General features: G+C 47.1%; 2 protein-coding genes across 5 annotated transcripts in view; one reads left to right on the top strand and one right to left on the bottom strand.

The window, feature by feature from the left end:
- DHX57 (DExH-box helicase 57) overlaps positions 1–8,081 on the top strand; it is a 56,220-nt gene extending 48,139 nt beyond the window's left edge. For all 3 annotated transcript variants that reach the window (XM_040993118.1, XM_040993119.1, XM_040993117.1), the window contains 4 exons: positions 250–324; positions 2,228–2,362; positions 5,107–5,307; positions 7,241–8,081. In XM_040993118.1, coding sequence (XP_040849052.1) covers positions 250–324; positions 2,228–2,362; positions 5,107–5,307; positions 7,241–7,384 — 555 coding nt within the window. In that variant the 3' untranslated portion in view covers positions 7,385–8,081. The remainder of the gene's footprint in view (positions 1–249; positions 325–2,227; positions 2,363–5,106; positions 5,308–7,240) is intronic.
- Positions 8,082–18,596: 10,515 nt separating this feature from the next.
- Positions 18,597–22,987, bottom strand: GEMIN6 (gem nuclear organelle associated protein 6). Of its 2 annotated transcripts, none has more exons than XM_040993116.1 (3): positions 22,665–22,987; positions 22,209–22,351; positions 18,597–19,035 (listed from the first exon to the last, which is right to left on the bottom strand). In XM_040993116.1, the coding sequence occupies exons 2-3, from the start codon at positions 22,334–22,336 to the stop codon at positions 18,660–18,662; spliced, it is 504 nt and encodes a 167-aa protein (XP_040849050.1). In that variant the 5' UTR covers positions 22,337–22,351; positions 22,665–22,987; the 3' UTR covers positions 18,597–18,659. The 2 variants fall into 2 exon arrangements, with proteins under 2 accessions (XP_040849050.1, XP_040849049.1); XM_040993115.1 differs by having other exon boundaries at positions 22,848–22,974.
- Between the last annotated feature and the right edge of the window lie 3,878 nt (positions 22,988–26,865).

Below are 26,865 nucleotides of genomic sequence, written 5' to 3'. Positions count from 1 at the left end.
TGGCTTTGTCACTGCTCTGCGGGGAGCGGGAGAAGGCATGCTGGGCTGCACCCCAAGGGCCTCTGGGACTGTAGTCTAGCGGATTGTGTTTCGCTTTGCAAGGAATAATGTTTCCAACAAAGAGAAATTGGATGTTCTTTTCTGTCTTAACACAGATCTCAAATGAAGTGTACTAGTCATGCCAGGACAGAAGTAGCCACATTACTTGGTGACGTCACTTAGAACTTTATTGCTGTGGTTCTCTCGCAGGCGAACTCGAACGCGGAGAACCACAAGCTGATATCCGCAGTGCTGTGTGCTGCTCTGTATCCGAACGTAGTCCAGGTAATAAAGCGTCTCTCCTGAACTCTCCCATCTCTCAGTTTCAAGAGATACAAGTGAAGATGTGCACTAGTCACCTTACAGACGCACATACGGCCTTTTAAATTCAGTATACATTTCCAGCCCTTCGGGTCCTCAAATCTGTGTGGCACCCTAAATTTAACAAACATACTTTTTTTTTTTAAGATTTATTTATTTTTATTGCAAAGTCAGATATACAGAGAGGAGGAGAGACAGAGGAAGATCTTCTGTCCGATGATTCACTCCCCAAGTGGCCACAATAGCTGGAGCTGAGCTGATCTGAAGCCAGGATCTAGGAACTTCTGGGTCTCCCACATGGGTGCAGGGTCCTGAGGCTTTGGGCCATCCTTGACTGCTTTCCCAGGCCACAAGCAGGGAGCTGGATGGAAAAAGGGCCACCAGGATTAGAACCAGCGACCATATGGGATCCTGGTGCGTGTAAGGCGAGGACTTTAGCCACTATGCTATTGCACTGGGCCCCAAACATACTTATTATATCAGATGATCTGCTTTTATAATCCTTCCAACATTCTGGGAATTAAGACAAACCTAATGGCTCCTGTCAGCCAACCAAGATGTAATTAACCGTCTCTGTTAGTCTAACCACAGTTCTGGTTTCCATCAAGCCACTACTATGGACTACAATTAGAGAAGAACACAGCCACGTTTGGCTATGGATCACCCTTGGCTATCCTAGAAAACCCTACCTAAGGGCTTTTGGACTTACTGGACTTACTATCCTGTGCTAACAGGGAACCATTTCAGATGGAGAAAGAACTTGGATTTGGCAGAATGCTGAGTCACTCCTCAAGGCCTTTGTTGTTAAATGTTCAGTTGAAATCTGCACATTATTTCCTGGCTCATTTTCTGCTTAGCACTTGTACGTTTTTCAATCTTTTGAAATTTACTTTAAAACATTAGGTATCGATTTGTTGGTTTTTAACGCTACATTATAGTTATGTAAACTGTTACCTTTCGAGGAAGCTGGTTAAATATAAGCAACCCTATATTACTTTTCAATTTCCTGTATTTCAAAATAAAAAGATACTTTGAAAAGGAAAGTGAGGAGAGAAAGCATAAGGATACTTAGATGTAGAAGCGAGAGCCATCAGTGGGAGAAGGCCACTGCTGGTCCCTCCGTGGGCGTGAGGAGGTGGCGGTGTGCCCTTCGCCCCAGGACCTGGGGAGCTGGCCCGGTGACCGTCGTCAAAGAATTAAATATGAACCAGCATAACGCAAGCCTAGGAGGAAGTCTTGTTGCTTGAATTCACTCAGAAATCTGATTGAAAAACATAATAATTCGGTTTAAAATAAGTCTTAAATTATTTTTAAGATTCTATTTGAATTTCAAGACATGGATATTTTTATTAAAATTATATATTTATGATTTTATTTCTGCATATAAGCACATCTAAGCAGAAAACTGATCAAATATTAACACATTTTTTAACCATGTGGTTACAGATTTTAATTTTCTTTTTTAACTAATATGTATCTTCTGCACTAATCATATTTTTGCAAAAATTTTGCATTTAACATGTACATACATTTTTTTTCAATTAAGTTATTTACGTATAAGTCTTTAAAAGTCTGTTTTGAAAGAAATTCTACTGGGAATGCCCCAGGATTTGGATTAGTGCTCAGGTCCCTGGCCGGTGTGGCTTCTGCCCGGGGCGGTCACAGTGCAAGCGGCAGCCGCCCAGACCTGCTGCACCTCCCACTGCTCGGCGTCCCCTGAGTGCTTGTTCTGCCTTCTAAAGGGAGCAGCGTGAGAGATGCAAGAGGCAATAACGCTGTTCAATCAAGACTGGCTTTGTATCAAGGGGCATTTCCTGCAGTGAGAAATCTATGGATCACATACCTGTTGTTACCGATATTTGTGTAGGTGAAAGCCCCAGAAGGGAAGTTTCAGCAGACCAGAACTGGAGCTGTCCGAATGCAACCCAAATCCGCCGAGCTGAAGTTTGTCACCAAGAATGACGGCTACGTGCATATCCACCCTTCGTCGGTGAACTACCAGGTCAGAATGGTGCTCTGTGCTTCCCGAGACATGTGGGGCAGTGCTGGGCTGGGAAACAGCCCCTCAGGCCCAGGCCCACCTTGTTCCCCTCACCTGCTCTGCCCGGGGGTACCGCTGACTGAAGGAAAGTTGAATAAACATAAATGGACTAGCAAATGAATTATTTCTGGAAAAATTCTATTTTAAGAAAATTCTAGTGGATGCAGATGCTTATCCTTCCTGTCAGATGTAAAACTTTTTCTGTACAACGATGACTTAAGAAGTCATGAGCTAATCACGTCACCGAATCTGTGCCTGGAAAAGGAATGAATGACCCGTCCTTGCCAACCCTGTCTGCTAAGCTCTCATGCTTCCTGCCGCTGTCAGCTGTTTGCCCCTGGACCCTGCCCCCTCTATCCACACTCACCAGGAGGCACCAGTAATCTCCAGCTGTAGATCCAGGGGGCATCCCAGCTTCATTGTCCTACCTGCCTTCACGTGACATTAGCTCCCAATTCCCTGTTCTTCTGTGTTGTCTATTTGGAGAATGGTCTCGTGCAAATCTGAACCCTAAAATAACCGAGACTACTGCAGCAGTGTCCTCGCTGCAGCTCAGGCAGTCACCAAGACCCAGCAATGCACCTTTCTGACATCTGTAAGGTTTGCCTGCTGTTCCGCTGGTGCTTCTTGCAAGTCTCCCACATGGGCGGCAGAGACCTGGTGGACTTACGTCACTTGCTGCTGCCCTGCCTGGCACATTACCAGGAGGCTGAATCAGAGTGGAGCAGGTGGAACTCAAACTGGCATCCATTTTTTTTTAAAGATCCAATTTCTTTTTATTTGAAAGGCAGAGTGACAGAGATCTTCCATCTGCTGGTTCACTACCCAAATGGCTGCAACGGCTGGAACTGGGCTGATCTGAAGCCAGGAACCTCTTCTAGGTTTCCTACTTGGGTGTAGGGGCTCAAGAACCTGAACCGCCCTCTGCTGCTTTCCCAGGCCATACAAAGAGCTGGATGAGAAGTGCAACAGCCAGGGCTTGAACTGGTGCCCTTATGCGATGCCAGCACTGCAGGCAGAGTTTTAGCCTAAAATACCACAGTACACACTCCAACCCTTTTATTTTTTTTTAAAGGCATTTTTTTACTTATTTGAAAGGCGGTGTATCAGAGACTGAGAGGTCTCCATCCACAGTTTTCCTTCTAAAATATATGGGCCAACCTGAAACCAGGATCCTGGAGCCCCCTCTGAGTTTCCTGCATGGGTAACAGAACCCCAAGAACTTGGGCCATCTTTCATGCCTTCCCAGGTGCACTGGCAGGGAGCTGGATCAGCAGAGAAGCAAGGACTTTGAACTGGTACTCATGCAGGATGCAGGCACTCCGAGTAGTGGCTTAACTCACGGTGCCATAAAAACTACCAAATAGAATTTTTTTCATTTTTATTTTTCATTTTGGAGAAAGGCCCTTTTATATCATATAGTCAGGGAAGAACTCTTGAGTTGAGCAGATCCTAAGTGAAGGGAGAAGAGCCTAAGGAGAGAACATTCCAGCAGCAGGACTGGGTGCACAGCCCCCAGTGTTCCCTGTGGTGAGAACATACATGAGGTGCTGCAGGAGAGGGGTGATAACAACCAGTGTCAGTGGAGTGGGGCGATGGCGGGTGACTTCAGCCACATCAAGCATTTTTTATTGTACCCTTGGGAAACCACTGTAGGCTTTGTTTTGTTTTGTTTTTTAAAAGATACGTTTATTTTTATTGCAAAGTCAGATATACAGAGGGAAAGATCTTCCGTCCAATGATTCACTCCCCAAGTGACCGAAACAGCTGGTGCTGAGCCGATCCGAAGCCAGGAGCCAGGAACTTCGTCCACGTCTCCCACGCAGGTGCAGGGTCTCAGGGCTTTGGACCATCCCTGACTGTTTTCCCAAGCCACAAGCAGGGAGCTGGATAGGAAACACAGCTTCCAGGATTAGAACTGGCACCTATATGGGATCCTGGCATGTTGAAGACAAGGGCTTTAGCCACTAGGCCACTGCGCCGGGTCCCATTGTAGAGTTTTGAGGCATGATTTGTGTGAAGTTTCTGAAAGATCACGGTGGCTGCTGTGTGCTCAGGAGGCCATGAGGATCCAGAAAGAGCAGGGTGAGCACGGGGGCAGCCAGTGCGGTGCTGATGGCAGTGGATAGCAATTTGTATGAAGGGAGTAGCTGTGGACGTGGTGAGAATATGACATCCCACTCTATTCTGACAATAGAGCTGCTGGGACTCAGGGGAAAGAGCCCAGAAGGATGACTGCCAAGGGGGCCCAAGCCACTGTGGGAGAACCGGAGTGTCGCTTCCTGAGTGGGAAAACCTGCAAGGGGCAAGCATCAAGAATTGCTTTTAGGACAGACGCTGTTACACAGCCTGTATTGTCAGCACCCCATATGGGCACCAGTTTGAGACCCAGCTGGTGCACTCTAATCCAGTTCCCTGCTCATGTGCCTGAGAAAGCAGCAGGATGGGCCACGTCCTGGGCCCTTGCACCCACAGGGGAGGCTCTGAGGGAGTTGTAGGCCCCTGGATTCCACTTGACCTAGCCGCAGCAGCTGGAACCATTTGGGAAATGGAGCCGTGAGTGGAATATCTCTGTCAGTCCTACTCTTTGTGTCTAACTCTGCCTAAATCCTTGGAAAACAAAAGAAGTCCTTTGATGGGAGACTGGCGGGATTGCCCTGGTGCTGGCAGTCACACCAGTCCTCACCTGAGGCTTCGTGTCACAGGTCAGACACTTCGACAGCCCTTACCTGCTGTACCATGAGAAGATCAAAACCAGCCGGGTGTTCATCCGAGACTGCAGCATGGTGTCTGTGTACCCACTGGTCCTGTTCGGAGGCGGCCAGGTGAACGTGAGGCTGCAAAAGGGAGAGTTCGTGGTCTCCTTGGATGACGGCTGGATCCGTTTCGTAGCTGCTTCCCATCAGGTAAGCGCTAATGGGCCTGAAGGGTGGCAGGTCTGCAGCAGGACGCTGAGAAAAGTGAGGCCAGAGGGAAGCCAGGGCAGAGGCCCGGAGAGAGTGCCCGCTGGCACACTGCGGCTGGCAAAGCGTTAGGACCAGAAGCTGGGAGGCTGAGGGGTTAGACTTCCATTACAGCTCTGTAAATTAGATACACTCACCAAAGAAATAATGCAAATGAACAAAAAGGCGTGAATAAAGATCAGCCTGGTAAAAAATGTAAAAATTAAATAAATTTAAAAATTAAAATTTGGGCCCGGCGCGGTGGCGCAAGTGGTTAAAGATCCTCGCCTTGCACGCCCGGGATCCCATATGGGCGCCGGTTCTAATCCCAGCAGCCCCGCTTCCCTTCCAGCTCCCTGCCTGTGGCCTGGGAAAGCAGTCGAGGACGGCCCAAAGCTCTGGGAACCTGCACCCGCGTGGGAGACCCGGAAGAGGCTCCTGGCTTCGGATCGGCATAGTATCGACCCGTTGTGCTCACTTGGGGAGTGAGCACAATAAAAAAAATAAAAAATAAAATAAAATAAAATAATAAAAATAAATCTTTAAAAAAAATTTTTAGAAAGATCAGTCTGGTTCACCACTGCCACTTATATTTTAACCTAATATGTCTGAATTTTTTTATTGTCAGGTCTCTTTGTAGCCCATGTGAGACATAGTACAGGAAGTATATATGTAAGAAACAGAAATTCATGTTAACATTTGTGTTGAGCACCTGTGAAAGGGACCCCACTCCCACCCCCCCAAATCATGGTTGTGTTGCAAAAAGTAGAAGTACCAATTTAAACCCTCAAGCAAATTGATTGGCGTATTTATGCTTGCAGAGCAGCACCGTCTCATAGAAATGTGGCTTGAGCCGCATGTCATTTTAATTGCTCTAGTAACTTCATTTTTTTTTAAGATTTACTTATTTATTATTGGAAAGTCAGATATACAGACAGGAGGAGAGACAGAGAGGAAGATCTTCCGTCCGATGATTCACCCCCCAAGTGAGCGCAATGGCCGATGCTGTGCCAATCCGAAGCCAGGATCCAGGAGCCTCTTCCGGGTATCCCACAGGGGTGCAGAGTCCCAAAGCTTTGGGCCGTCCTCGACTGCTTTCCCAGGCCACAAGCAGGGAGCTGGATGGGAAGTGGAGCTGCCGGGATTAGAACCGGTGCCCATATGGGATCCCGGGGTGTTCAAGGCGAGGACTTTAGCCACTAGGCCATGGCACCAGGCCCCTGGCTACCTTTCATGTGGTCATTTGGTGAGCCACACATGACTTGCAGTTGCCACAGTGTATAGCACGGGTAAACGAGGCGAGGTTCATTTCATTTCACACACAGTTCAGTGATGACAAAAACCTGGCTAACCTTGTAGCAGCAAGATGTTTGCACTTGCTTGACATCTGGGCAGTCTCACCCAAGGACAAAGAAAGACGCTTGCTCCTCTCCTAAGCCAGTTCCTGTGGCTAGAGGGACAGCATGGACACCGAGGCAGGCCAGGCTCGGAGCATGCGCTGGTCTGAGTTGGAGCAGGGTGTCAAATGTGGAGGAGGGGTGAAGCAGATGTGGGGGAGGCACCTCAGTGCCAGAACGCTGGCAGCACAAGCAGCATGCCATCCGAGTGCACAGCCCCTCACATGAGAAGATCGTGGGCTTTGCCAGCTGCCCCTCGTTTTCAGTGCTGCAGCTGCCCGCCTCCTGCTTCTCCCCGAGGGCAGGTGCTAAGGATAGCCAGCTCCGAAAGCACTAAGGAAGAGCCATCCTTCCCAACATGATTTTTTTTTCTCTATATGAGCTGCGAAACTGGGTTTCATCTTTTTCTCCTAATGGAGTTGCAATTAGCACAGAAATCTAAATTATGATGACCCTGATTGTTGCTACAGGCACTGCTAATGTGGCACCTTTCGTTGTAGGTGGCTGAATTAGTAAAAGAACTTCGTGGTGAACTTGACCAGCTCCTCCAGGATAAGATTAAAAACCCCAGCATAGACCTGTGCTCGTGTCCCCGAGGTTCGCGCATCATCAACACGATTGTGAAGCTGGTCACCACCCAGTGAGAGCAGTCCCGGGACATGGCTTATCCCTCTCCCGCAAGTCACAGCAGCACCTCCACCTCCAGCTGCAGGCCCGTGCTGGGGCCCAGCGCACAGTGCAGCGTCCCCCAAGGCACCAGCCACCCCGGCACGTTCCCAGGCGCCGTCTGACCAAGGCGTGGGCTCTCCCGGCACAATTTGGAATGTCCATGGTCAGGGAGCCTAAAACCCAGCCTGCCTTTCTGCTTTCCTCGTGACTGTTCCAGAGTGAATGAAATTCACCTGATAGCCCAAAAAGGAATGTTTAATACAATCCTGTTCTAATCTATATCATCTTTTCTCCTATTTTTTATTGGGCATGAAGAGAAATACTTATTTGTTTTTTATGTAACAAATTACAACTGAGAGATCTGAACAGAAGATTTTTTAAAAAATCATGTGAGCAAGAAGAATTAAAATTTCATTTTAGGCTACTGGCCACTGAAGCACACTTGACTGGGGTTATCTTTACTCATGAAGATCAGCTTAGAAAAATAGTTGTGTTTGGTTTTTTGCTTTATTTTTTAGAAAAACAGTTTTTAATGAATCATTTCCATATTAAAATAGAGTCTGGCCTTATCCATAACCTTCTGTTAAAAGCAGAGGAGGCGCCAACTTTGTGGCAAAGTAGGTTAAGCCACCACCTGTAGCCCTGGCATTCCATGTGGGTTCTAGCTCAAGTCCCAGCTGCTCCACTTTTGATCCAACTTCCTGGTAACGGTCTGGGGAAAGCAACAGAGGATGGTCCAAGGCCTTGACCCCTGCACCACATGGAAGACTTGGGTGAAGCTCCTGGCTTTAGCCCGGCCCACCCCTGACCTTTGCCAGTTGGGAAGTGAACCAACAGATGGAAGATAACTAGCTCTCTGTCTTCTTTATATATAACTCTACGTAATAAGTAAATGAATATTTAAGAAAAAAAAATAAACACAACAACCTAGGTGTCTTCGTTCTCTAATTAGGAATCCTTACTCTGCCAAGCCCCCCAGATCTGAGGACTGTGCTTCCCATTATCCAAAGGAGACCTGTACCGGGCTTCTCAGGGCAGGTAGGCCTGGCGGACGAGGCTGCCGTGGGAGTGTAGACAGCGGTAGAAACCACCAGACAAACCGCCTCTCCTGAGATCGCTCATTTCCAGTTGCCACTGACACTGATAGAGCACTAGCAGTTTGAAAAATATGTATATAAATACCTTCACATTTTCCTGCACGTTCATCAGTGTGGCCAGAAAGGGCCGAATGCTGTTTCTTCGGACCTGAGGACAGTTACCACAGGGTTAATACTGCAGGAAGAATTCAAACCGTGTGACAAGACCACCGCCATAAAGGGTGTGAACATTTCAAGGTATTCAGTTAAATTTTGGGGAAATCTCCCAAGTGGTTCAAAATAATCATTATCAAGTGTGCGCACGGCTCCATGCATCAGAGCAACTTAGTATCTGAGCAGTATTTTTTTGTTTTTTTTGTTTTAAAATTTTTATTTATTTTTATTGGAAAGATAGATACAAAAAGAGGAAAGACAGAGAGGAATATCTTACATCCACTGATTGACTGCCCAAGTGACCGCAAGGGCCGGAGCTGAGCCGATCCTAAGCTAGGAACCAGGAGCCTCTTCTGGGTCTCCCACGTGGATGCAGGGTCCCAAGGCTTCCCAGGCCACAGTCAAGGAGCCTGATGGGAAGCAGGGCTACTGGGATATGAACTGGCACCCACATACGATCCCAGCATGCAAGGCGAGGACTTTAGCTGCTAAGCTACCACACTGGACCCCCTAAGCAGTATTTTTTAAAGGCATCCCTGCACATGAAACATGCGCATAGACACAACGCCCCCAGAATGCAATTCTGCCTTGCTACTAAAGCAAGGCTCCCATTACAGCATGGCATGAGTTGGCACCCTTAGGAGAAATGAAGAAAACTGCCTTAGCTCTCAAAAAGCTTCTTAAACCACTTTCCAGTTTCCGTGCTATAGCCACTCATGCTGTAGCAGGAGCTATCAGCCCAGATGACCTGCAACCTGGAGGGTTTTCTTTCTTTCTTTTAAAGGCTTATTTATTTTTATTGGAAAGGCAGCTTTACAGATGGAAGGAGAGACAGAGATCTGTTGGTTCACTCCCCAAATGGTCACAATGGCTGGAGCAGGGACAGTTCAAAGCCAGGAGCCAGGAGCTTCTTCCAAGTCTCCCACAAGGGAAGAGGGACCAAAGACTTGGTCCATCCTTTGCTGCTTTCCCAGGCACATCACCGGGGAGCTGGATCAGAAGTAGAGCAGCCGGGGATTCAGCCAGCACCCTTATGGGATGCCACCGCTGTAGATGGAGGCTTAACCTACTATGACACAGCACCGGTCCAGGTTTTGTTGTTAAGATTTTATTCATTTACTTGGAAAAATGACACAGAGAGATCATCCATCTGCTAGTTCATTCTCCAAATGTCCATGCCAAGCCTGAGCCTGGAGATCTTTCCAGGTCTCCCATTTGGGTTCAGGGGCCCAAGCACGTAAACCGTATTCTGCTGCTTTCCCAGGCCATTAGTGGGGAGCTGGATTGGAAGTGGAACAGCTAGGACTCTAACCAGTGCCCACATGGGATGCATCGGGTGGTAGTTGAACCCACTACACTACAGCACCGGCCCCTCAACTTGCAGCTCTCCACTCAAGATTCTAGCGGAGCATACCATGGGAAGGAGATAACAAACCCCTTTCTATCCCAAGCACTGAGAATTGCTCCCCTCAGGGAGCTCGGTTCTTGAGTGATCACTCCCAGTCACTTAGACATGCACAGACGCTACCACGTTACAGATGTGCCAACATGTAGACAAGATCAGAAAGCCCTGACTTGACACTAAGAAAATCCCTGCACCCAAAATTACGCTTCTTGATAAGTTCATTGTTAAAATTGTAAAATAAGATTTACGTGCCTGTGATTAAAGACCAGATTTCAGGGGCTGACATTGTGGCATGGCAGGTTAAACCACTGCCTGCAATAGCAGCATCCCATATGAGTGCAGGTTTGAGTCTTAGCTCATCCATTTCCCATCCAGCTCTCTGCTAACGTGCCCGGGGGAAGTAGGAGACAGTGGCCCAAGTGCTTTGGTCCCTGCACCCAGTTGGGAGACTCAGACCATGCTCCTGGCCTTGGCTCAGCCCAGGTCGTGCCATTTGACCCAGTGGGTAGAAGATTCTGTCTGTCTCTCTCTCTCTCTGCCTCTCCTCTTTCTATAACTACCTTTCAGATAAGTGAATCTTTTTAAATATCAGATTTCAGTGTATCATTTTAGATGAACATGGATTTCTAAGCCCCAGGAAAATGGTCAGCCTTTAATGTAATTTTGTGGAGCACTTCATATATTGTTTCTTCAAATATCTGTTTTACCTTTACTGAAACCTAGTTCAAGAACACCTAATAAAACACTTGGTACAACACTTGTGATGGAGCTATACTTTATCTAACTGCAGAGGCTTCCGGGAGTGAGAATAGCTCAACGCTCAGCTAGAGGCTGGTCAAAGGTAGACAAAGCATCACCTAGCTGTCTGCTTCCTCCAGGAGTTCCATGTCTGATGACCCCAATCTGCCTGGCTGGTCACAAACTCTCATCTTTATCTACAGTTGTTTTATCTGAGCAGTTTAACCCAAAGAGTATATGTTTGAGTACAGCCTGCAGTTCTGTGGGCCTACGGTGAGTGTTTGCTCCTTTCTAGACAATGTTTGAACATGTTCCTAAGAGGCTTTCGTACGATCCTGTGGAAATGCTGTGTACAATGACTACACCACAGGCCAGGCATTAGCATCAAGGCTGTCATTGCTGGTAGCAGCCCAGCTGGCTGCATGGGGACTCGGAGTGTGTTCCCGGCTGCTGGGCCTGGAAGAGGGGAGCAGGGCTTCACACGCAAAGGCAGCCACAAGGTGACACTCATGGCTTCCCAGAGAGTGGCTTCCCAAAGAGCAAGTGGTGTGCACACGCCGTTATTACGCCTGAACAAGTCGATGCCAGAGTTGCCTTGTTCTCCTCAGTCATGTGGGAATTAGAGCGAATTCCCAGAACTAAATTTCACCCACATGCAAGGGGAATGTTTGCTTAGGGCATTTTAGGCAGTTAATAAACACCAGGTTAGTGAGGGAGATCTTGGTGAATCTGTGTCTGTCCGCATCTGAGAGCTGAGCACAGCGTGCCCCAGATGGCAGCAAGGCAGAAACAGCTCATGGGATTCGTTTCCACAGCGATCGTTTCGGTCTGTCCTCTTTTTGGTCCTGTCCATGGAAGAAGATGCAATGTGAGAAGGAAGAGTTAACTGTGGTACATCAAGACCTTCTAACCGTTTCTGTATTGCAATATGTCAAAGAATTAAGATACGTAGCCAGTCAGTAGCCCAAAAGGTGCTTTAAAAATCTTTGATGTTTTCATCTCTTACCAAGCGTAGAAAAAGAGTTCTTGAGGAGGATCACTCATTCCCTGTGTCTCAGCTAGCAGCAAGTGCAATCAATGTTTTCTAAAAGTAAAAGCAGCTCAAATAGGCGCCTCTTCTCACAGCTTGACCTGTTGGCTCGTCTTTCCCCTGTTTAGGCCAGCCAGCTCCACTCCTGGCTAGGGCTAGCCCGCCTAATGAGTAACTAACCCAGAATTTGTGCCCCCTATGAGATGTTATGACAAAGGACGGACAGAATTTATGAACAGGATTTTTTCATCACTTAACAACTTAGGGCAACAAAAACCATTGTGAAGGGTTGGCAGGAAAAAGCCAGCTTCTGAGAGGTGGCATTACAAAACTCACTCCCGGGCCCGGCGCGGTGGCGCAAGTGGTTAAAGGTCCTTGCCTTGCACGCCCGGGATCCCATATGGGCGCCGGTTCTAATCCCGGCAGCCCCGCTTCCCTTCCAGCTCCCTGCCCGTGGCCTGGGAAAGCAGTCGAGGACGGCCCAAAGCTTTGGGAACCTGCACCCGCGTGGGAGACCCAGAAGAGGCTCCTGGCTTCGGATCGGCATAGTATCGGCCCGTTGCGCTCACTTGGGGAGTGAATCATCGGACGGAAGATCTTCCTCTCTGTCTCTCCTCTCTGTATATCCACCTTTCCAATGAAAAAATAATAAAAATAAATCTCTAAAAAAAAAAGAAAACTCACTCCCTTAACTATCAAACACTGCAGATCAGTGTTTAAAGGGCCTAGAGAAACAAAATAATAATAAAAAATAAAGGGCCTAGCGACTAAAGTCCTCGCCTTGCACACGCCGAGATCCCATATGGGCACCAGTTCTAATCCTGGACGCCCCGCTTCTCATTCAGCTCCCTACTTGTGGCCTGGGAAAGCAGTCAAGGACGGCCCAAGGCTTTGAGACCCTGCACCTGCATAGAAGACCTGGAGGAGGTTCCTGGCTCCTGGTTTCGGATCTGTGCAGCACCGGACATTGTGCTCACTTGAGGAATGAACCATCGGGTGAAAGATCTTCCTCTCTGTTCCTCCTCTCTGTATATCTGACTTGCAATAAAAATGAATAAATCATTAAAAAAAAAGAAAGCAGGAGAACTGAAACACTGATGATGTCAATGAAATGTGAGCAGGAGGCGTCCTGTTAAGCAAAAAACTTGACAGTCTCATAAACTTACCTTTTTAATGTATACATTTAACATGAAGCTACACCCACAGGTAAGCACTCGAAGGTGCTTCCTCCTTGAGGAGTGAATGTAGCACGCCCTTGCAGACTTGCCACAAACATGTTAAGGCATGCAGTACTTATGCCAGCTGCCGTCTGCACACACTCCAAGTACTTCCCAACTGGTGAATGAATAAACAAGATGTAGTAACTTCACAATTACTGTCCAGGAATAAAAAAGAATGTGCCAAGGTAGACCTGTTGCTCAGTGACCCAAGTCACCACTCAGAAGGCCTGCACTCCTTGTTTGAGTCCTGGCGACACCACTTATTTTAATTATTTATTTATTTAGATTTATTTAATTTTTATCATAAAGTCGGATATACAGAAAGGAGGAGAGACAAAGAGGAATATCTTCCAGTCGATAATTCACTCTCCAAGTGGCTTGAACAGCCGGTGCTGTGCCAATCCAAAGCCAGAAGCCAGGAACTTCTTCCGGGTCTCCCATGCGGGTGCAGAGTCCCAAGGTTTGGGCCATCCTCGACTGTTTTCTCAGGCCACAAGCACAGAGCTGAATGGGAAGTGGAGCTGTCAGGATTACAACTGGTGCCATTATGGGATTCCGACACGTTCAAGGAGAGGACTTTAGCCGCTAGGCCACAATGTCGGGCCATACACCACTTCTGATCTGCATCCTGGAAAGCAACAGATGATGGCTCAACAGACAATGCCACTCACATTACAAATCCAAATTGAGGGCCTGGCATGATAGCATAATGGTTAAGGTCCTTGCCTTGAACACACCAGGATCCCATATGGGTGCCGGTACTAAGAAATAATTTGAGGAACAAATGAAAAATGTGTGTGTGCATCTCGTTGCCTTTCAGGTAAAATCAAAATGAAATTTTAAAGGAATGAGCTTCTATTGCATCCTATACCATGAATGAACTTCAAAAACTATGCTATGGGGCCTGGAACAGTAGTCTAGTGGCTAAAGTCCTTGCCTTGCACGTACCAGGATCCCATATGGGCACTGGTTTTAATCCCAGCAGCTCTACTTCCCATCCAGCTCCCTGCTTGTGGCCTGGAAAGCAGTCAAGGACTGCCCAAAGCCCTGAGCCCCTGTATCCACATGGGAGACCCAGAAGAAGTTCCTGGCTTTGGATCAGTTCAGCTCCAGCCATTGTGGCCACTTGGGGAGTGAATCATCGGATGGAAGATCTTTCTCTGTCTCGCCTTTTCTCGGTCAATTCGACTTTTCAATAAAAAATAAACAAATCTTAAAAAAAAAAAACTATGCTATGAGAATAAACCCAGATAAATACAAGTATCATATTTTCTTGTTATTTATGTAAAATATACAAAGAAGCCAAATCTGTAATATAGATACAGTAATTACTGGTTACCTGCAACTGAGGGCTTGAACAGGAATTAAGTGAAAAACAGATACCTTTGAGATTATGGAATGCTAAAAATCTGTATGCAATGATGGCCATGCAACACTAAGTTTACCAAAATATCCCTGAATTCATAGTCTGTGATATAGTGCTTTTATTTCTATATAGCTATGTTAAGTAACTTTGATAACAGGTCATTTTAACAGGTTATGATTCAACACAATAGAATATTGTCTCAAAAACATGGAAACTGGTGTGGGGAGTTGTGGTACAGTGGGCTAAACCACCACTTCAGATGCTGGCACACACCACATCAGAGCACCTGGGACTAGGTCCTCTCTCTGCTTTCAACTCAGTTTCTTGCTGATGTATATCCAGGAAGGATCCAGTGTCTGCCACCCAGGTGGGGGACAGATGGAGTTCTGGCACGTCTGGCTAGCCCTAGCTACTGCAGGCATTCAGGGAACATACCAACGGATGGAAGATCTCTCTCTTTCCTACTTTTCAAATAAGTAAATAAAAAAATTATGAAGACTACATTAAGAATAGCCTTATATGGATAGATTATAATTATATAAACACTTCCTAAAGGCATATAAAGTAATATACAGAGTGAAAAGCGGGCATGGGCTTTGGGGAAAAAAAATTTAACAAGAGAAAATTCATAAATGTAAAATAGTCTGATTATCAAAATCAGTTATATTTGGAAATTGAAGAAATTCAACATAAACAATTGTAGTCCCTTTATGCAGATTCCTCTCAAAACTGAGCCTAAGTTAGTGCTGATCCCCAGCCCTGATTCAAGTATTCTTCAATCTACTTCAACACATCCAAAATAGTCACCAATCTCTATCAAACCAAAACAATGAATTCTAAATACTTTTTTCATTAAAATGAAATTGGTCAGTGGAAAAATTGGTTTCAGCCACCACATGTGCTGGAGAAAGATGAGATATGCAACTGAAGAACCTCAGTATCAAAATCACAACCATTTGTTCATGGTCCATTGCTACTAAGAAGTTGTATGAGCTTGCAGGCTACACGGCCTATGTGACCTTTAGCACTGATGGGTCCCAATTCTTATGCATCAAGGCCCACCAAAGTCTGGTTATCTCACAGGTGGCTCCAAGTAATTAAGTGGGTGCTTCTCTTAGTTGCTGGAGGCCTGGGCTGTCCAGCCGAGATAGGTAGGGAATGTATGGTATTTCCACTCACCTTGCAGGCTATTGTGGGCTGCCCCTATAAAAACCCTATGAATGTTCTATTCAGGGCCACATCCCGGTAAAGGGTGTTGGTCCTGGTCGGCCAGCTGGCAAGTTGGTCAGCCAGCTGCTTGCTCTCAACCAAGACCCCAGGCTCGGATGTGCTGAGCTTGAATAAACCATTCTTGTGCACTTGGATCAACTTCAGACCCTGGTGATTTGGGGGAACCTCAAAATCTGGGCACAACACAACCGGGTGGGATGCGCTCAGGGCAAAAGCTGTTAACTGCTTCCACGGAGACTAGAAATACTCAAGGAAAAGTAAAAAGCAGGGCTTTGTTCTAGAAGTGTTCTTGATACCATCTGTGTTCAAAGACTGTCCAGGCAGTAAGCAGGACCCTCTCCTGGGAGGAGTCTCTTGAGACCTTGGAAGCGCAGATATAGACAGCTCCAGGGGATACAAGACAGGTGAATTAACCTCCAAAGAAAAGGCTTGGCAGAGGAACAGGCTAGGCCAACTCCCCAAGTAGGCAGGCTTCCTTGGCCAGGGGGGGCCATTTACCCTTCCCAGCACTAGGGTTTTGTTCACAGGCCAATTGTTTAAGCAATCACAGCACTTGGTTGCCAAGAAACAGGCTTTGCTCTCAGCTCATTAGTCTGATGGCAAATACAGCTACCAACCCGAATGCAGTCAAACCTGCCCCTGGGCCAAGCTCAAGTCTGACCCCTGCCACAGTCATTTCCTACAGGGGTTCCCCCCTTCCCAGGGCCTTCCACATCTTCTCACTCATTTCCATGCTGAATTCAATTACTTAGTATGCATCCTCTATTTGTTTACTTTTCTTTTAAGATTTACTCATTTAGGGCTGCGAAATAATCTAGCAGCTAAAATCCTTGCCTTGCATGCCAGGGATCCCATATGGGTGCTGGTTCTAATCCCAGCAGCCCCGCTTCCCATCCAGCTCCCTGCTTATGATCTGGGAAAGCAGTTCAGGACAGCCCAAAGGCTTGGGATTCTGCACCCGTGTGGGAGACCCGGAGGAGGCTCCTGGCTTCTGACTTTGGATCAGTTCAGCTCCAGCTGTTGTGGTCACTTGGGGAATGAATCATCAAACAGATGATCTTCCTCTGTTTCCTCCTCTGTATATCTAACTTTGCAATAAAAAAAAAAAAAAAAAAAAAAAACCCACAATCCTGGTTTTCTAACTGTATTGCATATGATACTCTTTGATCCAGTTCATATATTTCATCAAGGAAATCAGCTTTCGTAATCTAGTTTTTATTTATTTATTTACTTTTACTGGAAAGGCAGATATTGTTGTGCCCAGATTTTGAGATTCCCAGAAAATATTCAGGAGTCTAAAGTCGATGCAAACGCGTAAGGGCAATTTTCAGGCCAGCCTAGGCTCTCTGCCATCACCCCAGCCCAGCGGGGTTGAGGGTTGCCAGCAGCAGCACCAACCAAGAGGCTGCAAGGGCCCGGTGTGGTAGCCTAGCAGCTAAAGTCCTCACCTTACAAGCGCCAGGATCCGATAAGAGCACCGGTTCTAATCCCAGCAGCTTCACTTCCCATCCAGCTCCCTGCTTGTGGCCTGGGAAAGCAGTTGAGGACAGCCGAAAGCTTTGGGACCCTGCATCCACGTAGGAGACCTGCAGGAAGATCCAGGTTCCTGGCTTTGGATCGGCACAGTACCGGCCACTGCGGTCACTTGGGGAGTGAATCATTGGATGGAAGATCTTTCTGTCTCTCCTCTTCTCTACATATATCTGACTTTGCAATAAAAATAAATTGTAAGGGAAAAAAAAGGCGGCAAAAGCAGCAGAAGGGGAAGAAGCGTGGAGGTCGGAGAGCACAGGGTTTTTATACGTTTCAGGCCAATTCCACACAATTATACAGTCATGATTGGTCAGTTTAACTGTTAACTTTCAAAAAGAGCAAGCTGGCAGGCTTCTGTTGGTGGATTTGAAGCAAACAACTTTCAAATAGTACAAACTGGTGGGCTATGGGGTAGTGGGTCTTATCAAACACCAGGGACCTCCTTCCTGAGGAGTGCTCTGCCTATGTGACCTGCCAGTTGTCACATAGACTGTCAGGCCTGGAGTTCACACAGCCCCCAGCCAAGCAAGTCAGGCAGAAATCACAAATGCAGTAAAAACTGAGGTTCTACAACGTACAGAGAGGAGGAGAGACGGAAAGGAAGATCTTCTGTCCAATGATTCACTCCCCAAGCGGCCGCAACAGCTGCAGCTGAGCTAATCTGAAGCCAGGAGCCAGGAACCTCCTCCAGGTCTCCTATGTGGGTGCAGGGTCCCAAAGGTTTAGGCTGTCCTCAACTGCTTTCCCAGGCCACAAGCAGGGAGCTGGATGGGAAGTGGGGCTGCCAGGATTAGAACCAGCGCCCATATGGGATCCTGGCACATTCAAGACAAGGACTTTAGCCCTTAGGCTATCACAACAGCCCCTTGTAATCTACTTCTTTGCTTTTTCCAGATTTCAAAGAACTAAAACACACAGGCTCCTGTAGCTCTTGAAACTTTGTGCCCTAATTAACTATGCAAAGATTGCCAAAAATAAAGGAAAAAATGGGGAAAAAATAAAACACACAGGCACACACACCCACATACCTGAGTTTTCAAATTCCTGTTATAGATTTTACAGGGCCTGGCGCAGTAGCCTAGTGACTGAAGTCATCGCTTTGCATGTGCTGGGACTCCATATGGGATCCAGTTCATGTCTTGGTTGCTCCACTTCCCAGCCAGTTCCTTGCCTGTGGCCTGAGAAAGCAGTGGAGGACGGCCCAAAGCCTTGGAACCCTGCACCCGTGGGGGAGACCCAGATAAAGCTCCTGGCTCCTAGTTTAGGATCGTCTCAGCCCCCGGCTGTTGTGGCCACTTGGGACGTGAACTAATGGATGCAAAATCTCTCTCTCCCTCTTGTTCTCTCTGTAAATCTGTCTTTCCAATAAAAATAAATAAATATTTTTTAAAAATAATAATTTTACATTCAAAGCATTTTTTTTTTTCATTGAAAAAAGGCGATTTATTTCTATCGGTGTATCCAAAGTTCTTGACTTCTCATTGGGTAGCCGCAAGGTGTCCTTGAATAAGATCCTGGACCCGGGAGAGGATGATCTCGTTAGGGCTGCTGCAGTTTTCGGGGCCGTAGGGGGGCTCTATGGTCAGGACGCCAGCCACACAGAGAGTGCTGCGGGCATCGCCCTGCTCGCTCACGGGGATGTGATTCTTCTCAAGCCATTTCCTGAGACTGTCCTTGCGCTTCTCCAGGTCCTCGGGGCTGTAGGCGTGGCAGTCTCCAGACATGAACAAACGCATCAGCTTCTCCCTCACCGTCGGGTCCCCTTCACTCACAGTCTCCACTGTCCGCACCGCATGTCCCATAATTCCCGTCACAGACATGCTGCCGTCTTCGAGGAAGTTCACCAGGACAATACTTGGGGGGGCACGGGGGAAGGGAAAGTTAAGTTCAGAGCAAGTTTGCAAAAGAAAAACCAACAGTTGACAATGAACTGAATGTATCAAAAGCCTAGCAAAGTGGATGTTTGAACGTTTCTAACAAAGAAATGCTGCAGGTCTTCCATGTGCTGGCTCGAAGGGCTGCCAACAGCAGCTGGTTCCCCTGCTGCGAACATCACACCCTGCAAGCGCGTCTCATAGGATCTCACAGATATGCACAACGACTACGTGTCAACTGAAAAGCAGAGAAAAACCTAACCAAAGATTCCAAGCAATGGCATGGGAGTCACATCCACCCAAGCAGGTCACTGCAAGAGCTAAGAATGGTCTGCCCTGGTAAAATGACCCTCTCACTCCCAAGGTGTTGTTGGCTCACTGAGGATACTAAACATCTATATTTTTCATCCAGCTTAAGGTTTTTCATTCTGTAATTCAGCTCATGTATCACTCCAAGAGTTACATGTGAAATTGCTGCATAAAGGATTCAGAATGATCTCCAATTCATAAAACAAAACCACTTATTTCAACACAGATGTTTTGTTGTTGGGCTTTTTTTTTTTTTTTTTTTTTGGCAGGGATAGAAAAACTTTGGCAATGAGATACTACACTCAAAAGATCTACTCCAATGCCACTATTAACAAATTTATCACCGATGGCACCAAGTTGTATTTCTTTAATCCCAGAGTATGTGCCTAAAACACCTATTAGAAAAATCAAAGAATAGATTTAACTTGTAAAGAAATAACTGGGTCCGATGCTGTGGTGTGACAAGTAAAGCCACCACCAGTGACCCCAGCACCGCGTGCAGGAGCCGGTTAGTGCTGGCTGTTCCACTGTAGTGCCCGCTGCTGACCTCTGATGAGCTGCGTGCTGATGCACCTGAGGGGGGGATGGCCCAAGTATTTCGGCCCCTGCACTCATGTGGGAGACCTGGAACACAGCTAGGCCCCTGCTCCTGGCTTTGGACTGACCGAGCTCTCTCTCCATCTCTCTAAAACTGTTTCAAATAAATACATATTTAAACTATAAAAACAAAAACATAAATAAAAACAAAAAAATACGTATTTCAAATAAAAAGCAGGAAATTAATGAAACAGAAAATAGGGAGTAAAAATAGGATCAGATCTAAATACTTCTTTCAAAAAAAAAAAAAAATATATATATATATCTCTTCATATCCCCCTTTACCTCAGATACATGAAGGAAACAATATGGAAACACTAGTCTTACCCACTTTCCTGTAGCCCTTGAACCTTTTTACCCTAATTAACTATGTAAAGATTGTCAAAAATATAATAAAAAATGGAAAAAGTTTATATATATCAAAATTCATAAAATTCAGAACAGACTGAGAGGGTAGATACACAAAAACATTAGGAACAGTGCAACAAAGAAAACAGAAAACAGAAATAACGTCCAATTTCTGCCAGTCATTAAGAAATTGAATTTATTTAAAGATTTATTAGTTATTTTTTTAAAACAAGAGAAAAGGAGTTCTCAGCCACCCAATGAATCACTCCCAGGATGGCCACAGCCGCCAGGTCTGGGCCAGGATGGTCCCACAAGGGTAGCACGGGCCCCAGAACTTGGGCCACCTTCCACTGCCTTCCCACGCATCTGCATAGGAAGCTGTAGGGGAAGCAGCGGAACTGCCACCTGAATCAGCACTTTGATAAGGGATGCTAATGTGGCAAACTACAGCCTAACCTGCTAGGCCACAACAGCAGCCACCATTTTGAAATTTAAAGACACAAAACTGGAGCAGGTAATTAGTACAAACAATGCAGCTTGAAATGCCCACATTACTTACTGGATTGTCTAGGTCTGAGTCCTGGCCTCTACTTATAATTCCAATTCCCCACCAATGTGTACCCTGGGAAGCAGTAAGCGGCTTCCTATCACATGGAAAATCCAGATTAAGTTCCAGGCTCCTGGTTATACACTTAGGAAGTAAACCCACTTTCTTGTTGGGCATTATCTCTTTTGCTCTCTCACTCCCTCCCTCCACTTTCAAATAACATGAACATATGTAAAACTTCAGAGAAAACACAAATTATTCAAAAAGAGGGAGAGAATATTAATCACTCATGTGTGTCTGTGTGAATTTAAGGCTCATTTGAGGGCCCAGTGCAGTAGTTTAGTGGCTAAAGCCCTCGCCTTGCACGCATCTGGATCCCATATAGATGTTGGTTCCCATCCAGCTCCCTGCTTGTGGCCTGAAAAAGCAGTCGAAGACGGCTCAAAGCCTTGGGACCCTGCATCAACATGCGAGACCCGAAGGAGGCTCCTGGCTCCTGATACGCTCCGCTCCGGCCACTGCAGCCACTTTGGGAGTCAATCAATGGACTGAAGACCTTTCTCTGTCTCTCCTTCTCCTGGTGTATCTGACTTTTCAATAAATATAAGTAAATCTTAAAAAAAAAAGGGGGGGGGTCCCAGCACAGTGGCCTAGCAGCTAAAATCCTCGCCTTGAACGTGCCAGATACCATAATGGCACCGGTTCTAATCCCAGCAGCTCCACTTCCCATCCAGCTCCCTGCCTGTGGCCTGGGAAAGCATTGGAGGACGGCCCAAAGCTTTGGGACCCTGCACCCTTGTGGGAGACATGGAAGAGGTTCCTGGCTCCTGGCTTCAGATCAGCACAGCACCGGCCATTGTGGCCACTTGGGGAGTGAATCATCGGATGGAATATCTTCCTCTCTGTCTCTCCTCCTCTCTGTATATCTGCCTTTCCAATAAAAATAAATAAATCTTAAAAAAAAAAAAGGGGCGCTGTAATGTGCATCCCTATTTAACTAAGGTCGTTATTGCTTTTGTTAGTGTTGTAAAAGTATTTTGACTCTATGCACTGTAGTCCTCTTCAGAGCCGTGTTTCAGCTCACTCAGTCCTGTGATGTGCAGCACTGGCTGATAACACACCTGGAGGGCTGTGTGTGTTTCCTGACGTCCGTCACTTCAGACGAAAAGAACTAGCAGGGGCCAATTCTATCCACTTGGCTGGTCTGACTGGGTAATTCAGTTAGTGCAGCGCTTAGGTCCTGAGGAGATTCGACTCCACTCTTGCATTTAGCTGCCTTCCCCAGTTAGCGCCGCAGCCTACGCGCAGCACAGGGAGAAGGCACGATTTTGGGGAGGAGGAGGCATACTCACTTGGCCGACACTGGGTCTGTCGTCACAACCCATCCTTGATACTCGTTCTTCTCGCTGGCTACCACTCTGACTTCTTTGTAAACGTAATCTTGCCATTCTAAGGGGCCTTTCTTCGTCCATTCGCTCATGCTCTCGCCAGCCGGCTAGATCAAAAACCACCACCGGTTGGGGTTAATGTGACACCTGCCATCCCTCTCACCGCCATCCCAGAAAGACAGGTGGCTTGCCCCAAGTTCTTCTAACAGCTTACTTAATGCCCCTGACTAGCAACAGGAGTGCTGTATACACAACGGACCAGTACGGCTGGGGAAAGCGAGATACGTGTGACACCTTTACAAAAGACACAGCGGTCAGGGGCTGGGTCCGCGAGCGTCCGCGGCTCTGGGGACGGTGTGCGGGGTGCTTCCACCTCCCCGCCCCAGCCACCTCACTTCGCCCTTACACCCCACGCCGCACCTGACGCCCAAACTCGCCGCCGACTCCGGCTTTCCCTCCGCTGGCGGAGCTCGCCCCACGCCACTCAGCCAGAGCCGAAGCCGAGGACGTCCACCCTCCCGCCTTCTAGCCGGCTGGGATAACTTCCTTTTGCAATCCTGTTCAGCGGATGTACTAGAGCGACGGAGCAGCTAAGGCTCGTACCCGGTCCTGTCCCGCGGCCGGACGGTCCTCAACGCCTGACTCAAACCCCGGGCTGCCTCGCATGAGTCCGACCCTGACACCGGGGAAAGCACGGCAGCTGATCCTGCCGGCGTCCACGCCGCGAGAAACCCGCGTCCCGCAGGGCCCGCCCACGCCCAGCAGGCTGTGCGCCCAACGTCACTTCCTCCCCCCAGAAGTCTCTGCGTTGTAGTCCTCGGCTTCGCGGGCTGCCCTCTTGTTTAGTTATAATAGTAGTCGTCGTAGGCCGTCGTGGTCGCTAGGCCTCACGGTTCTGCTGCCATACTGGATATTTCAAATACAACTTTTTTTGAGTGGGGGGGTGCCCCGCGCGATGGCTCAGTGGCTAAATCCTCACCTTGCAAGCACAGAGAACCCCATATGGGCATTCATTCGTGTCTCGGCTGCTTCACTTGCCCATGCAGCTCTCTGCTTAAGGCCTGGGAAAGCAGTGAGGACGGCCCAGAGACTTGGAATCCTGCACCCAATTGAGAGACCAGAAGAAGCAGCTCCTGGCTCCTGGCTTAAGATCGGCTCAGGTCCAGCCTTTGGGGCCATTTGCGGGGAGAGGTGAACCAGCGGATGGAAGATCTTTCTCTGACTCTCCTCTCTGTATACCTGACTTTCCAATAAAAATAAATAAAAAATCTGGGTCTCCCACGGGGGTGCAGGGTCCCAAACCTCCACTGCTTTCCCAAGCCACAAGCAGGAAGTTGGATGGGCAGTAGGGCTGCCAGGATTTGAACTGGCGCCCATATGGGTTCCCAGTGCTATTGCGCTGGGCTGTTTTTTGTTTTTGAAAAGCAGATTTAGAGAGAGAGGGAGAGACAAAGGTTTTCCATTCACTGTTTCACTCCCAGAATGACTTCCATGGCTAGAGCTGGGCTGATCCAAAGTCCAAAGGAGCCAGGAGCTTCCTTCGGTCCCCTGTACAGGTACAGGAGCTAAACACCTGGATCATCCTCTGTTGCTTTCTCAGACACGTTAGCAGGGAGCTGGATGGAAAGTGGAGCAGCTGGACACAAACCAGTGCCCATATGGCATACCGGTGCTACAAGCAGAGGATCAGCTTGCTGTGCCAATGCACTGATCCCGAAATACTGTCTCCATTTTGTAACTCTTCCCAAAGCATTGCTCTTTGAATGATTGATGGCATTAACATGATGGCATTTTAGTGGATTAGGTCATGTTTTGCCAGCTAAAGCCCTTAGTAAATATTCAAAGAGCTAATATTAATGCCAGTTGTTATGTGAATTAAAGACATTTGGCCTGGGAATGGCACTGTGGTGTAGCCGGTAGAGCTGCCGCCTGCAAGGCTGCTGGTATAATTCCAGTTGCTCTACTTTTGATCTGCCACCCTGCTCATGTGCCTGGGAAAGTAGACAAGGATGGTCCAGATCCTTGGGTCCCCGTCCCCCAGTGGGAGACCCTAAAGCAGCTCCAGTCATTGTAGCCATTTGAGGAGGAAACAACAGCTAGACTATAACTGTTTCTCCCTCTATGTGAAATGATGCCTTTCCTTTTCATTGGTCCGGACGATATTCTGCCAGCTCGGCTTTTAGACCAGAGATGGTCTCCCCAAGAAACTGTTGAATTGATCTGGACAATAAATGCTGGACTCTATGCATGGTACATGCTTGCAATGAAAGAAGCATTACTGGGTTTGAATTGTAATACTGCAATAAGGTGGAGCAATCCACCATGGGGGGAGGGTAAAGGGAGGGGTTGGGGGAACCTCAGAGCCGATGAAAGGATGTCATAAAATGAAATGTAATTTAAAAAAAGGAAAAAAAGAAATTATGCCTTTCAAAATATATAAATCTAAAGAATTTTTTTAAAAAATTTATTTATTTTTATTACAAAGTCAGATATACAGAGAGGAGGAGAGACAGAGAGGAAGATCTTCCATCCGATATTCACTCCCCAAGAGAGCACAACGGCCAATGCTATGCCAATCCGAAGCCAGGATCCAGGAACTTCTTCCGGATCTCCCACACAGGTGAAGGATCCCAAAGCTTTGGGCCGTCCTTGACTGCTTTGCCAGTCCACAGGCAGGGAGCTGGACGGGAAGTGGAGCTGCCTAGATTAGAACCGGCACCCATGTGGGATCCTGGCACATTCAAGGCGAGGACTTTAGCTGCTAGGCCATGCCACCGGGCCCAATAAAGAATTTTTTTTTTAAATTTAGCTTCGGGCACAGCATAGTGCCCAAGCAACTAAAGTCGTTGCCTTGAACGTATCAAGATCCTATATGGGCACTGATTCTATCCCCAGCATCCCCACTTCCCCTCCAGCTCCCTGCTTGTGGTCTGGGAAAGCAGTTGAGGATGGCCCAAAGCCTTGGGACCCTGCATCTGTATGGGAGACACAGGAGAAGCTCCTGGCTCCAGACTTTGGATTGGCTCAGCTCCACCTGTTGCGGTCATTTGGAGAGTGAATCAACGGATGAAAGATCTTTCTCTTTGTCTCTACTCTTTTTTTGTATATCTGACTTTCCAATAAAAATAAATAAATCTTAAAAAAAAATTTTTAGCTTCATAAAGGTTCAGTCCAGGATAGAGACAACCATGGTGACAAGAGTTGCCTTGCACTTGAAGCTTTGCCTGTGCTGGCGCATGACGGATGCTGCCCTTTGAGATACATCTGTAGGAGAGGGATCTTCAGAAATGCATGAGGAGTTGGGGTTTAGTCTATCACTTAACATGCTTACCTCCTATGTAAAGATGCCAGGCCGCGTGCTAGCGTCTGTACTTCTCATTCAGTTCCCCACGAATGTAGTGGTCATGGCTCATGCACTGGAGTCCCTGGCCACCCATCAGGGAGGCCAGATTGAACTTTTGGCTTCTGGCTTCTTGACGCTTCCCTGGTTATTACACACATTTGTGGAATAAATCAGCAGATGGAAGACCTGTGTCCTTGTTTCTCTGCTTTTCAAATAAACATTTCTTAAAGATTTATTTATTTTATTGGAAAGGCAGATGTACAGAGAGAAGGAGAGATAGAGAGGAAGATCTTCCATCCATTGAGTCACTCCCCAAGTGAGCGCAACGGCCGGTGCTATGCCAATCCGAAGCCAGGATCCAGGAACTTCTGGGTCTCCCACGTGGGTGCAGGGTCCCAAAGCATTGGCCGTCCTCGACTGCCTTCCCAGGCCACAGGCAGGGAGCTGGATGGGAAGTGTAGCTGCTGGGATTAGAACTGGCGCCCATATGGGATCCCAGCGCATTCCAGGTGAGGACCTTAACCATTATGGTATTGTGCCAGGCCCTTTCAAATAAAATTTAAAAAAATAATAATACAAGTGTTTTTTTAAAAAAAGATCATGAGACTAGAGTAACCTCCTTCCTTTCTTGACCCCTTCCCTCATCCACCTTAAAATTTTTTTTTTTTTTAATTTGAAAATCAGTTACAGAAAGAGGAGAAACAGAGAAATCTTCCATCTGCTGTTTCACTCCCCAAATGGCTGCAATGGCCAGAGCTGGGCCATACCAGAGACAGGAGTCTGGAACTTTTTCTGAATCTCCCACGTGTGTGCAGAAGCCCAAGAGCTTGAGTGACCCTCTGCTGCTTCCCCAGGCCATTGATATTTACCATTTTCTCATTCTACTTGTATAAATATTCCTCATGTTATATATTTTGAGGTACTGATGATTTAACAAGATCACAAAATTCCTGAATATGTCAGTGGATTTTTTTGAGCTGGCTTTTTCATACCATTATCTAAAGTCATTTACCTTCATGGATTTCAGTCTCCTCATTGACAAATAACAATGTGGGAATAGACGATCCAAAATCCAAAATGTCGTGACTCAAAAACAGACACACTGATGACCCAGTTACTTGGTAAGCCTGTAGACAATTCTGTTGTTGTGGGTTGGGGCCATGTCTCTTTCATTCACTACATGTTCCCTGTCTCTAACACATTGCCTGAGACATGCTCACTTGTAATTGAAATTTTCTTTGTTCTTTTCCTTTAATATTTATTGTTTGAAAGGTGGAG

Source organism: Ochotona curzoniae, unplaced genomic scaffold (genome assembly GCF_017591425.1).
Source record: "Ochotona curzoniae isolate NIBS_2020 unplaced genomic scaffold, NIBS_Ocur_1.0 contig_883, whole genome shotgun sequence".
NCBI classification, from domain to species: Eukaryota; Metazoa; Chordata; class Mammalia; order Lagomorpha; family Ochotonidae; genus Ochotona; species Ochotona curzoniae.
The sequence above is the reverse complement of the archived record's forward strand: the minus strand, read 5'-3'. Positions and strand labels throughout refer to the sequence as shown.

Excerpts from the sequence above, each read along its gene's own strand:
- GEMIN6 (XM_040993115.1), bottom strand. The coding sequence starts at position 22,910 with ATGCGAGGCAGCCCGGGGTTTGAGTCAGGCGTTGAGGACCGTCCGGCC. Across the intron at positions 22,352-22,847 it reads CGGCCGCGGGACAGGACCGG|CCGGCTGGCGAGAGCATGAG; the intron begins GTACGAGCCTTA and ends TTTTTGATCTAG. Across the intron at positions 19,036-22,208 it reads ACAGACCCAGTGTCGGCCAA|TATTGTCCTGGTGAACTTCC; the intron begins GTGAGTATGCCT and ends TGCCCCCCCAAG.